The 12,356-nt window shown below is 52.3% G+C and overlaps 1 protein-coding gene across 2 annotated transcripts in view; it reads right to left on the bottom strand.

Annotated features, from left to right (window-relative positions):
- The window catches only part of OSBP2 (oxysterol binding protein 2), a 346,797-nt gene extending 335,834 nt beyond the window's left edge, over positions 1–10,963 (bottom strand). For both annotated transcript variants that reach the window (XM_059713604.1, XM_059713605.1), the window contains exon 1: positions 10,688–10,963. In XM_059713604.1, the coding sequence (XP_059569587.1) occupies positions 10,688–10,917 (230 nt within the window). In that variant the 5' untranslated portion in view covers positions 10,918–10,963. The remainder of the gene's footprint in view (positions 1–10,687) is intronic.
- Positions 10,964–12,356: the final 1,393 nt, after the last annotated feature.

Below are 12,356 nucleotides of genomic sequence, written 5' to 3'. Positions count from 1 at the left end.
TCTCATCATTCACCTTTGTATAGGTAACAGTTTCTTTCCCTATGCTTTATTGTTAATGTACAATCCTAAATGAATAGGCTTGTAATTTTTATTGGTAAACATCAATAAATGTTTCATAGTTTGTAGGGTCGGAAGGGACCTGAGCAGATCATCAAGTCCGACCTCCTGCCATAGCAGGAAAGAGTACTGGGGTCAAACGACTCCAGCAAGGTGTTCGTCTAGCCTCCTCTTAAAGACCCCCAGGGTAGGAGCCAGCACCACTTCGAAACCACAACACCACTATGTACATGTGGCAGGTTGTGGGGGCAGGGTGTGGGGCAAGGGAGGGTTGGGACCCCCCGCGCTCCCCTCACAGTGCAGCAGCAGGCAGGGCACTCAGGGCACCCAGCAGTACGCGGCGCTGGCCAGCACTGCACATCACAGCAAGAGACGCATGCCCCGCTGGGCAGTCTGTATCGCTGGCAATCCCCACACTTACCAGGAATGGGAGGGAAGTTCCACATGTTGGACCAAGCTGCCTTCCCCACGCTGCAGGGGAAGGTGCCTGCGGCTTCCCTCTCCTACAACGCAGCCCCTGAGGGGAAGGCAGCCGGCTCCCGCATGCAGTGCTTCCCTCCCATGCCCAGTAAGTGCAAAAGCTGCACGTGCACGTCAAGAGGTTGCACCCCTTGCTGCAACAGTGCTAGCCGGAGCTGGGTCCCATTGGGCACCTGTTTTGGACGCAAGTGCCCTGAGCATCCCCACCTGCTGCTGACGCATACCACTTACAGGTTGTCGCATATCACTGGTGGTATGTGTACCACAGATTGGGAAGCACTGTTCTAAATTATATTTTTGCATTCACAGTTCAGTGAGTGCATTTACACATTCATTAAAACACACATTTGCCTATTTTAATGCACATTAAAAAGTGTTACCAAAAAAAATGCTCTTTAGCTAATGTGCATTAAAATAGGCTAATGTGCATTTTCTAGTACCTCACAATGGAAGGCACTTTTATACATGCTCTGGAGGGTCGTGGGGGGAGGGGGAGCAGAAAAAACACTTTAAATCAGAGCCATTCCAAGAGCCACTCTAAAGCACTGCCGCATCTTTTGTAGTAGCATCCCCATGCTTCAAAATGGCGGTGGGCCGCTTGAACTAAAGCGCAAACAAGCTTTAGTTCAAGCGCCCCCACTGCCATTTTGAGCAAGGGGACGCTGCTACACAAGACGCAGGAGGCTGCTGGAGCACAGCAATTACCACGCTCTAGCAGACGCGATTAATCAAATCTGCTCATCGCAGCAGCCTCCACACTCCTGTACAGCCACCCAGAGGTATTAGATTTAATGAGCATTATCTAGAATGCATTAATGAATGTGTAGATGCATCTAGAGTCAATTAAATTTGGTCAGCTTGGTCATCTATGAAATAGCCGATTCAGTATTTATGCACATTTAAACTAAGCAACTTCCACAGCAAAAAATGGATACTGTGGCGAAGTGGGAGCTCCCCAACCAGCCATAGTGCTGGTCTCCCACTGCCTCTGAGCACATCACCCCCCCTAGGTCACCTGCCATGCCTTGCTGTTAAGTAATTACGGTCTTAAATTAAGCAAGAGGCTGCCCATTCTGGGCCCTGGTGTCTAGGGTCTTTAATACACGCTCCAACCTCTCCTTACATGTTCCATGCCTTGCAGATGTTTCCAACAACTGTGTAAAGCTCCAGCCTGAGGCCAGGCCAAACTTATTGCAGTATTAGGCCTCTCACAACCTGCCCTATTACAGGCCACACATACTGCATCCCTCTCACTGAGGCACCTCACACGGTCTCTCTCATACTGCCCTTGCTGGGCCCCACTCGTATCACTCCTCCTTTTCCCCGGGGTCACGCTCACCCTGCCCTTACCCAGGGGTCCTCGGGCTTAATTCCCTTCACTCCCTGGCCAGCAAGTACATGGCCTTTTGGGCATCTCCTGCTACCCTTATCTGAACAAGCACTGGGCAGTTCACAAAATACAGGGCAGATTCTGCCCTGTCTTGTAGCCAGGTAATTCCCCCCCATTTGGTTTCCATACAGGGCTGCAGACTCACCCCCTTATTTCTCTGTGGCTTCTCCTCAGCCACCCTCCAATTGGCCTCAGGCCCACCTGTGGCCTCACGTGCCCAAAGGCTTACCTGGACCTACTTCAGTCCCCCAACTTAACAGGACCTCCTCAACTGTTTCATTTACCTAGATGCAGCCCTTCAGGTGCCTCTCTGCACCCAACTCTGCACCTTTGCCTCCCCTGAGGCACATACTCCGCCCCCTTCTCTCCAACATTCATGTCATCAGTATGCCTATCATGTTTATTTCAAGAGACCCATAATGCACAGAACTTATTTTTTAAAAACCTCTTAAAATAATAACCTTTGGTTTATTTTAATATCTATCACTCGCAGATAACAATAGGCACCAAGGAAATACTATGCATTCAAAATAATCAAAAACATCAGAAGGAAAGGCAGCAAGAGGGCACAGCAGCCCCCCCTGGCTCTCCAGGGACCTAGCAGACCTCCTGAGGCTAAAAAGAAAGGCCTACAAAGGATGGAGGATGGGAGTCACCTCCAAGGAGGATTATTCTGCACTGGTCCGGTCCTGTAGGGAGCAGACCAGGAAAGCCAAGGCTGCAACTGAACTCCAGCTAGCTTTGAGCATCAAGGACAATAAAAAGTCCTTTTTCAGATATGTGGGGAGCCGGAGAAAAAGCAGGGGCAACGTTGGACCCCTGCTGAACCAGATGGGGCAACTGACAACTGACGCCCAGGAAAAAGCCAACCTATTAAATAGGTACTTTGCATCGGTCTTTCATCAGCCCCATGGGACTCCCATGCCCGCTACTGGGCCAGGAAGTCCGGGTGAGGGTGATCCCCTGCCCTCCATTAATGCTGACTTTGTGAAGGAACATCTTGAGAAGCTGGATACCTTCAAGTCAGCCGGCCCTGACAATCTTCATCCCAGGGTACTCAAGGAGCTGGCGAGCATCACAGCCCAGCCTCTAGCGCAGATCTTTGAAAACTCTTGGCGCTCTGGTGTAGTGCCCGAAGACTGGAAGAAGGCCAATGTGGTGCCTATCTTCAAGAAAGGGAGGAAAGTGGATCCGGCTAACTATAGGCCCGGCCCAACAGCCTGACTTCTATCCCGGGGAAGATCTTAGAAAAGTTTATTAAGGAGGCCATCCTTAATGGACTGGCCGACGCCAACATCTTAAGGGATAGCCAGCACGGGTTTGTTGCGGGTAGGTCTTGCTTGACCAATCTCATTTCCTTCTACGACCAGGTGACCTATCACCTGGACAAGGGAGATGAGATTGATGTCATATACCTTGACTTCAAAAAAGCCTTCGATCTGGTGTCCCATGATTGTCTCTTGGAGAAACTGGCCAATTGTCGCCGTGGGTCCTCCACGATCCACTGGCTGGAAAATTGGCTCCGGGGTCAGACCCAGAGGGTAGTAATTGATGGAAGTCACTCATCGTGGTGTCCTGTGACCAGTGGGGTCCCCCAGGGCTCTGTCGTTGGACCCATACTGTTCAACATCTTCATTAATGATGTGGACACGGGAGTCAGAAGCAGACTAGCCAAGTTCGCAGATGACACCAAACTTTGGGGCAAAGCATCCACACCAGAAGACAGGCGGATGATCCAGGCTGACCTGGACAGGCTCAGCAAGTGGGTGGACGAGAATCTGATGGTGTTCAACGCCGATAAATGCAAGGTTCTCCACCTTGGGGAAAAAAACCCGCAGCATCCTTATAGGCTCGGCAGTGCTATGTTGGCTAGCACTATGGAAGAAAGAGACTTGGGGGTCATCATTGACCATAAGATGAACATGAGCCTGCAATGCGATGCTGCGGCTAGTAAAGCGACCAAAACGCTGGCTTGCATCCATAGATGCTTCTCAAGCAAACCCCAGGACGTCATTCTCCCCCTGTACTCGGCCTTAGTGAGGCCGCAGCTGGAGTACTGCGTCCAGTTTTGGGCTCCACAATTCAAAAAGGATGTGGAGAAGCTTGAGAGAGTCCAGAGAAGAGCCACGCGCATGATCAGAGGTCAGGGAAGCAGACCCTACGATGACAGGCTGAGAGCCCTGGGGCTCTTTAGCCTGGAAAAGCGCAGGCTCAGGGGTGATCTGATGGCCACCTACAAGTTTATCAGGGGTGACCACCAGTATCTGGGGGAACGTTTGTTCACCAGAGCGCCCCAAGGGATGACGAGGTTGAATGGTCACAAACTACTACAAGATCGTTTCAGGCTGGACATAAGGAAGAATTTCTTTACTGTCCAAGCCCCCAAGGTCTGGAACAGCCTGCCACCGGAGGTGGTTCAAGCGCCTTCATTGAACACCTTCAAGATGAAACTGGATGCTTATCTTGCTGGGATCCTATGACCCCAGCTGACTTCCTGCCCTTTGGGCGGGGGGCTGGACTCGATGATCTTCCGAGGTCCCTTCCAGCCCTAATGTCTATGAAATCTATGAAAGATTACAAAGAAAGACTGTTGAAGCACCAGATGTTATACCAACTTTCTCCTTCCTAGAAGAAGGACATTTCTTTATTAGTATTATGGGCTTTCCTAAACAAAGTTCCAATATAATACTTTTTTTCTACACATTTTAAAATATTCTAACTCTCTAACTACTAAATTATTACTGATCATCTAAACTTTGAATCTATGACTGACACTTAAGTATAAAGACAATCTAAAAGTACAGGATGACCATTTTACTAATTTTTGTATTACAGTACAATAAGCAAAACTTTTAAGAGATCATGAGGCACAATAAAAGGCCTAAAGCAGGGGTATCAAACATACGAGCTGTGGGCCAGATCTATCCCATGAGTCTTGGACTGACCCCACATGCAATTCAGAGCCAGTCTGGTACACAGTCTGTGTACTGCATCTGGCACAGGGGGTCAGTCTGATGTGCATGCTACATGCAGCACCCATGCTAGACAAGCCTTGTACTCAGTATGGATCAGGCTGCACCAAAGCCAGCACACAAGGCAAGTCTGGCAGGTCAGTGCATGTAGTGTGCACACCACATTTAGCACACCCCAGCATCACTTCAAGGCTTGCTCTCCACAAAGCAGAAGGGGCCGGCACAGAGCACATACTACATGGGGTGCCCTGACAGACCGGCCCCAAGTGCTGGCTCTGGCACTCATGGGCAGCCTGGGGCCCAATCTAAACTAGCCCCAGGTCCAGCAGGACACCCCATGCCTGTACACCATGTACAGAGGAAGCCCCAAAGTGGGGGCAGCACATGCTACACACAGCAGACAGGGCTGAATCAAATGTGTGCACTGCATGCTGCACAGAGGGCCAGAACAGGGCATATACTGCACACACAGCCCCACCAGACTGGCCCTGCACACTGGCTCCAGCATGGCCCAATCCAGCCTGCAGACTGGCTCAGTGACTCTCACCTGCTGTCCCTATGAGCTGGATGAGTTTGACAGCCCTGACCTAAAGCAAAGAGTACCAAGTGTGAAGTGCCATTGTAGCCATGATGGTCCAGGAAATATTCAAGCAGCAAGTGGGTTTTTTGGCGATATCTTTTATTGAACCACTCTGCACAGTTTGGAAAGATGTCAGACCAGCTTTTGGTTAGAAAATGTAAGTGGCAGTTCTGTCTATAAAGAATAATGTTAAGCGCATTCGCTCATTGCCACTACATTCAAAGGTCAAGATTTGGGTAGAATTAAGAATATTTAGAGTGGAAACAAACAGAAAAAAAGAAAGAATGCTTTATATAAAAAAAAAAAAATAACCCTAAACAAAACAGGAGTGCTTCATGACTCCTGCAGCACTGATATGGCCTCTCTACAACTCCCAACCTTGCTGTCCTGGGGTCACAGCTCAGTCCATCCAACATGACCTAGCACCAACCTTTAAAAGGACAAAGGCACACAATGGCCACCATCTTCTAGATCAAAGGTATCAAACTCACCCAAGGCCCTGGTGACTACATCCCCACAATTTCCAGTGGCCCAGCAGGCCAGGTAGTTCAGCTCCACAGGCTGAATGGTCTTGCATCCCTGTTTTAAATCAATACAGAAATGTGGCTTCTCAAGTGCTGTGCCCCTACTCACTGAGCACACCATACCATTCTTATATAATAAAGGGCTCAGTCCATCTGTCTGTCCGTACGTAATGCTCTTGGAGCACTCTGATGGGTTAGTGAAACAACCAGAGTGTGAAGCACTCCTGGGAGGTGGCGCTATGTCCCCACCCCTCCTCCCCCCATCATTCTTGGTGGGCAGTTCACTAGTCTACACATGAAACGTCTGCATCTTTGAAGTGCTCCACTAGCTAGAATCAAGAGACGATCCCCAGACCTTCCCTCTCTCAGGCAAGGAAAGCACCCAACAGTCCCCTCCCTGGAGCAACCGTCAGAACCAGAGGACACACAAGAGGATTTTTGCAGTAATGCCATGCCTGTGAGCTGCCCGGGACCAGCAGCAGTCCAAGGCAAAAGTCCTAAAGGTGCAGTGCAAGGGAATCAATGACGTCACCTGTGTTTCACATGCCCTGAAGGTAATATGCCTTTCCTGAGAAGCATTCAAAGGTCCTCACCATAAATTACTCCAAAAAGCCTCACGTAATTGCAAACGGTAGCGTGGACCCAGAGCTATCCACCACCAGGCTGACACTGACCAAGAAATTTGGGAGAAGACTCTTGCCCAAGCTTTCGCCTTTGAAAGGACAGTTCAGATATCATCATCAATTTCAGAAAAGACCAGGCAACTATCCTGACAGCATCCCACCCATCTGTCCTACTATCATCACAACCAGTCACCCTGTCATGAACCCAGTGCTCAGCCTGCTGTCATCTCCTCTGACCACTCGACCTCATCTTCTCAGTACCCAAGGCCCAGCTGCCGGGAGAAAATGCTAAAGCCCATATTGGAGGAAACCAAGCCTGCTGACGAGTACTGAGTGACCCACATTATGAAGCATCACCTCAAACCCCTTCAAAACAACACAGAGGTTACCCTCACTGAGTGAGGTCCACAGCATTGGCTGAACCCCTCCACCCCCACCCCTACCTCCTACGTCAACTCTCAAATTCCTGGCAGGCAGGTGCCTGCCCTATCACCAGGACCACCCCCACCCAATACACCTTCCCCGACTTGCATTTTGTTTCCTCACCCCCAGCAGCTGTTGGCAAACAGAAATACCCTATCCTACCCTCTTCTCTGGCAAACCTCCAATCCCTGCCTATGGGTCCCCCCCAACCCAGATTCTACCCTCCACTCCTAGCTGTGGAAACAAATGTCACCTGCTCAGACTCTGCCTAAGTGCCATGCAACAGAACCAGCAGAAACACAAACCACTAACCCAGTTGTCACTAATTACTCCGTCCCCTGCACAGCCTATGGGAGTGACAGCTCAGATCCCTGACCTGCAGCTGCCTTCCCCCACCCTGAAAAAACATCTCCAGACATCCCCATAAAAAGGAATTAAGGAATAAAGAAAATACACAGGCCTTTTAGCCGAATAAATGTTTATACCCACTAGTGCAGATAAGTACAAGCAGAGCAGTTATTCTGAAGGAGATGAAAGACATTCACATGTCAGTGCTCACTCGAGAGGCCATAAATAAGTTTGCTGACCAACTCTTCCTCCCAGCCATCAGTCAAGTTTCCCTGGAGCAGGATCCCTTCCAGAAATGTAAGCAGTACAAGCACAGAATGCTCCTTCCACCTGACCAATTCCCTTGACAACTGCAGTCCACTTAAAATGAAGGTTACAGTAATGGCCAAATGTGCACCAAGGTTTTAAAACTCATGGCAAGAGCCAGCAGTCTGTTCCTTCAGTCACAAAGTTCTTGATGTTTTACTTTCAGAAGCATCGGTTAAAGTATTGTAGAGTATAGCTCAAACAGGAGCACAGACACGTGGGGAGAGGTGGTCTCCAGGAGCTTCATGAAGGTATGGATGGGGGACATGATATCACAGATTCTGGCTCAAGCATTTCCAGAGGGTCCACATAGAGGCCAAAGCAGAAGTTTTCTTTAGCACAGCAAAAAGTATAGGCTTCTGTAAAGAGAGAGATTGTATAAAGGGTACATGCCCCAGTACTTCACGAGGCAGCTGCCCAAAACCAGCAAAGCATCCCTGGGGGCACAGGGAGCCCTACAACATTAATGAGCATTTCATTCCAGGAAGGACTCAGAAAAATGCCAAACTAGAATCCAGTCCACCAGTAAGAGGTACCTGAACTTCCAAAGAGGTGCAGCCTTTCTCTTTGACATTGAAAGACAAACCTCTCTCCTGGGGGTTGGGGGGAAGGCAAGAATGAAATGCTTGCAGACCTTGTAGCCTCAGACAGCAGCAGCTGCAGGAGTGGCACTCGCATGGAGTATCACCAGAACAGGCATGCTGACCTATTCAGCAGGTCTGTTTCCCAGGCCAACCTTGCCACTGACTTCTAAGCATGACGGAATAGATACGCCACCATCAAGGCAGACCATGGGCACGCTGGGGCACAACTGCCGTACAGAGAGATAAACTTGTTCATGAGGTGCTGCTGTGTAACTGACAGATGAAGCACACACAAGTCATACTCCATTTTGCTCCTCATTTTCAGGCCTAAGCCTTAGAGGTAAAGAACTACTCTCCAGCAAGCATCACTACCCACCATAACCCCAGCTCTGGTCACAACTGGCCCCTGCATCCCAATTCAGGTTTCTCATCACAGCCCACTAACCCTTCCCCTCCTCAGGGACAAGCCACTGGGCCCCATGCCACTCCCCCGCCCTCGTCTTCCAATCCCAAGCTCTACCCTCCAATGCCAAGACCTTCCTCCTGCCACCTCAGCCTGATGAGAAGTCCTGGGCTCAGACAGAGTAACAAGCTTTCCATCCCCACTCAGGCCTCTTTCAGCCAACCCGACCAAACACCCATCCTGGCTTCTGACATCAGGAACCACCAGAGCCCCTACTCCAGTCTGGCGAGGGAAAGAGGATGGGGGAGAGAACTCCAGCTAACTATCATTCCCAAAAAACTAGGACAGTGATTTTCAACCAGGGTGCAATGGCCAGGTAACAAGAAAGCCCTGAAGGCTGCAACACTCAAGAGGCTTGGTCTCTGGGGCCTGGTACCAGATGGTAAACCTCTGGGCCTCCACTGCCCAGACCTCCAAGTAGATCTCATCCTGATTTTGCAGGGGGTCCAGAAGGCAGGCCAGAATGTCATCCAGGATGCAGGCACTGCTCACCAGCATCCAGATGCAAATCCAGAACCCTTCGCCATACCTTGAGGTCCCCAATCACATGCTCCACAGCCACCTGCTCAGCCAGTAACTGAAGAACTCCTCCCTGACACTCAAGTATCTGACGGCAGGTCTCATGAGCCCCAGGCTTTGTGCTGGGAGCACCACAGGCAAACATTCCCCACACTGTCCAGGCACCAGTCTAGACCTTCTGAAGCCCCGGGCACAGCAGACCTTACCCAACCACCTGCTGATCATGTGGGTGGAACTGTCCTCAGTGGTGCACAACACTGTAGCAAAAGAGAGCAGCACTGAGCCAAAGCACGCATACTCCTAGTAGCACTGATGGCCCCCAAGTAGTTCAGGAAGTAGACCTGGGAAAATCTGGCTTTTGACACTGGGGTGCAAAAAGCATGACATCAGTCCCTCCTAGATGGCACAGCATACCTCCCAGACAGCTTATCCGGATTTCAAACAGCCCACACACTGAGATTTGCAACAGATGGGAAGCTGTTGGCAGTTACCAGCCCCAGATGGCAATTTTCAGCTGCTTTTCTACTATCATGAGCACCTTCAGAGGAGTGGCTTGCCTATGGAGTGACGGGTCTAGCTTGGTACAGAACTTCAAGCAAGCAAACTGCTGGGAGCTGCACCGCTCCTCAGAGCTACCCACTCCCACAGGTCTCTGCTCCTGTCTGACCCAGAGATGGTGCTACCTGGTCTGCAGGCAGCCCCAGAGATGCCTGTTCTCCACTGAGCCCCTTGTTGCTTCCTCTTGAGGCACAGAGCCCTTGGATGAGCACAACACAGAGCAAAACCTGAGGCAGCACAATGTGGGTGCTCAGGTCATGGAGCGCTGAGCCTCCACGCCGTGGGCGTGCTGGAGGAGGACAATAAGCACAACCAGGAAGGACAAGACTCTGTGCTAGAGCAGGAAGGCAGAACCGAGGGCACCTTGCGGAGCTCTTCTGCAAGACACTGAGCGGCAAAAAGGACAGCAAGAGACTGCGATTGCCTTGTGAAGCTGAGCGCTCCTGCCCCAGACAAAAACTGACCGGTCCAGGAATGGCAACAGCAAGCGCACCCAGCTGAGCCTGGCCAGACACCCACAGTGCCCTGCTGTTGCCACACCCGGCGTTTCACAAGGCTTCGGGCAGCCCCTGGCTTCAGTTAGGACCAAGCTGGAGGTGCTGTCCACACCCCGGCGAGCGGGACCGGAGGGGGGAGAAAGAGAAAAATATTCCGGGGAAAAAGCAGCCTCCTTAGCCTCCCTGGGAAATCAAACGGGCCAGCGCGCCCCTGCATGCAGGAAAGGCAAGCGCGGACTCCCCCGGGCCGGCGCGGGACGGCGGCTCGGCTCGGCTCGGCTCGGCCCGCCCCGCCCCGCCCCGCCCCGCCCCGAGGACACCCGCCGGCCCGCACGTGCTGCCGCCCCGCGCCGCCGGCGGTACCTGTAGTAGCTGAGCAGCCCGTTGCTGAGCACGAACCAGCGGCGCTGGTAGCCCTTCAGGTAGTTGGTCCACTTGAAGAGCCAGCCCCGGTACGTGTCCGAGCCCGGCCCCGCCGCGCCGCCGCCTCTGCCGCCCGGGCCCGGCTCGTGGCCGCCTCCGCTCATGGCCGCCGCCCGCAGCCGGACGCCGAGGAGCCCGCGGGTGCTGCGCGGCGCCGCCGCCCTCCCCATAGACCGACCCGCGCCGCGCTGCGCCTCGCCTCGCCTCGCGCCGGGCCGGGCCGCGCCGCGCCGCGCCGCGCCGCCCACGTGACCGCGCCTCGGGGGCGGGGCCGCCCGTCACGTGGCCGCCGAGCGCCCGGCGCGCGGGGTCCCCCTGGGGGCGGGGCCGGGCCGGCCTCCCCCGGACCCGCCTGGCCCGAGCCGGGGCAGCCTCCGCAGCTGCCGGCTTCAGTCACGAGTCACGAGGCGGGCCTTCCCTGCAAAATCCTCGGGCTAGACTTGGAGCATCAACAGTTTCTTTACCAAAGCAGTACATTTCGGGCTCGTTTATTGCCTTCCCGCGCCTGAGCATTGGCATTCAAGGTGCGCTTGCAGCAGGTTTTCGAGCTCCCCTCCGCAATCGCACGTGCTGGAAATTGGTCCCAATTTTCAAAATAGATGTCATCGACCGAGACTTTAAGAAGGCCTTCGGTAGGGTATCTCCTTCTGTTCTGGTAAATAACCCGACAGGCTGTGATGTAGATGATTACACGGTCAGGTGGGTGGCAAATTGGCTTAGGGGTTGCACCCAAAGAGTGGTGGTGGACGGGTCGATATCAACCTGGAAAGATGTGGGCTTGGCCCTTGGACCAGAGCTATTCAGTGTCTTCATCTGTGACTTGGACAAGGGCGTGGAGAGCACCCTGTCCAAGTTTGCAGATGTCATCAAATTTTGGGGCAAAGTTAACACGGCAGAGGGTAGGGAACGGATCCAGACGGATCTGGACAGGTTGGAAAAATGGACAGAATGAAATAGGATGCACTTCAACAAAGACAAGTGCAAAGTGCTGCTCTGGGCAAAAAGAACCACCAACACACGTACAGGCTGGGGGGTGACCTCAGCATCACAGCAGCAGAAAGGGATCTTGGAGTCATAGATGACTCCAAGAGGAATATGAGTCGTCAGCGTTGTCGGGGCCGAGGGGCTGTGGCCAGAAGCCCAGGCATGTGGGCCGGGGAAAAGGTCGGCACGGCGAACTAGAATTAGGCACTGACGCGTAGAGGTTGATTAAAGATTGTTTTACTTACACCGTAGGTGGTCGCAGTGCAGGCAGGAAAACTTTCTTGAGTTGCAGTTACAAAAAAAAAAAAACCACACACATGGAGTTTGCTAGGCTCCACCGAAGACACACGAGTGGAGTTTGCTAGGCTCCATGGACCGACCGAAATGAGAGTCCGAAAGGTAACTCTCCACGAGCGCGCAGGGTAGGGTACATCGAGGGATCATGCGGCGATGGGGAGAGGCTAGAGGTTGATCAGGCCCCTGTATCCTCTTCTAAGGCACACGCAGAGTTTGTTAGGCTCCACAACGCACTTAGAGTTCTTCACAAGATAGATGTGAAATCCTCCTCCTCCAACTTGGACAGAAACTGCTCAAGCCTCTTATACAGCTAGCAAGCCAATCGCTA

This window comes from Alligator mississippiensis, chromosome 10, assembly GCF_030867095.1.
Source record: "Alligator mississippiensis isolate rAllMis1 chromosome 10, rAllMis1, whole genome shotgun sequence".
NCBI lineage: Eukaryota > Metazoa > Chordata > Crocodylia > Alligatoridae > Alligator > Alligator mississippiensis.
The sequence above is the reverse complement of the archived record's forward strand: the minus strand, read 5'-3'. Positions and strand labels throughout refer to the sequence as shown.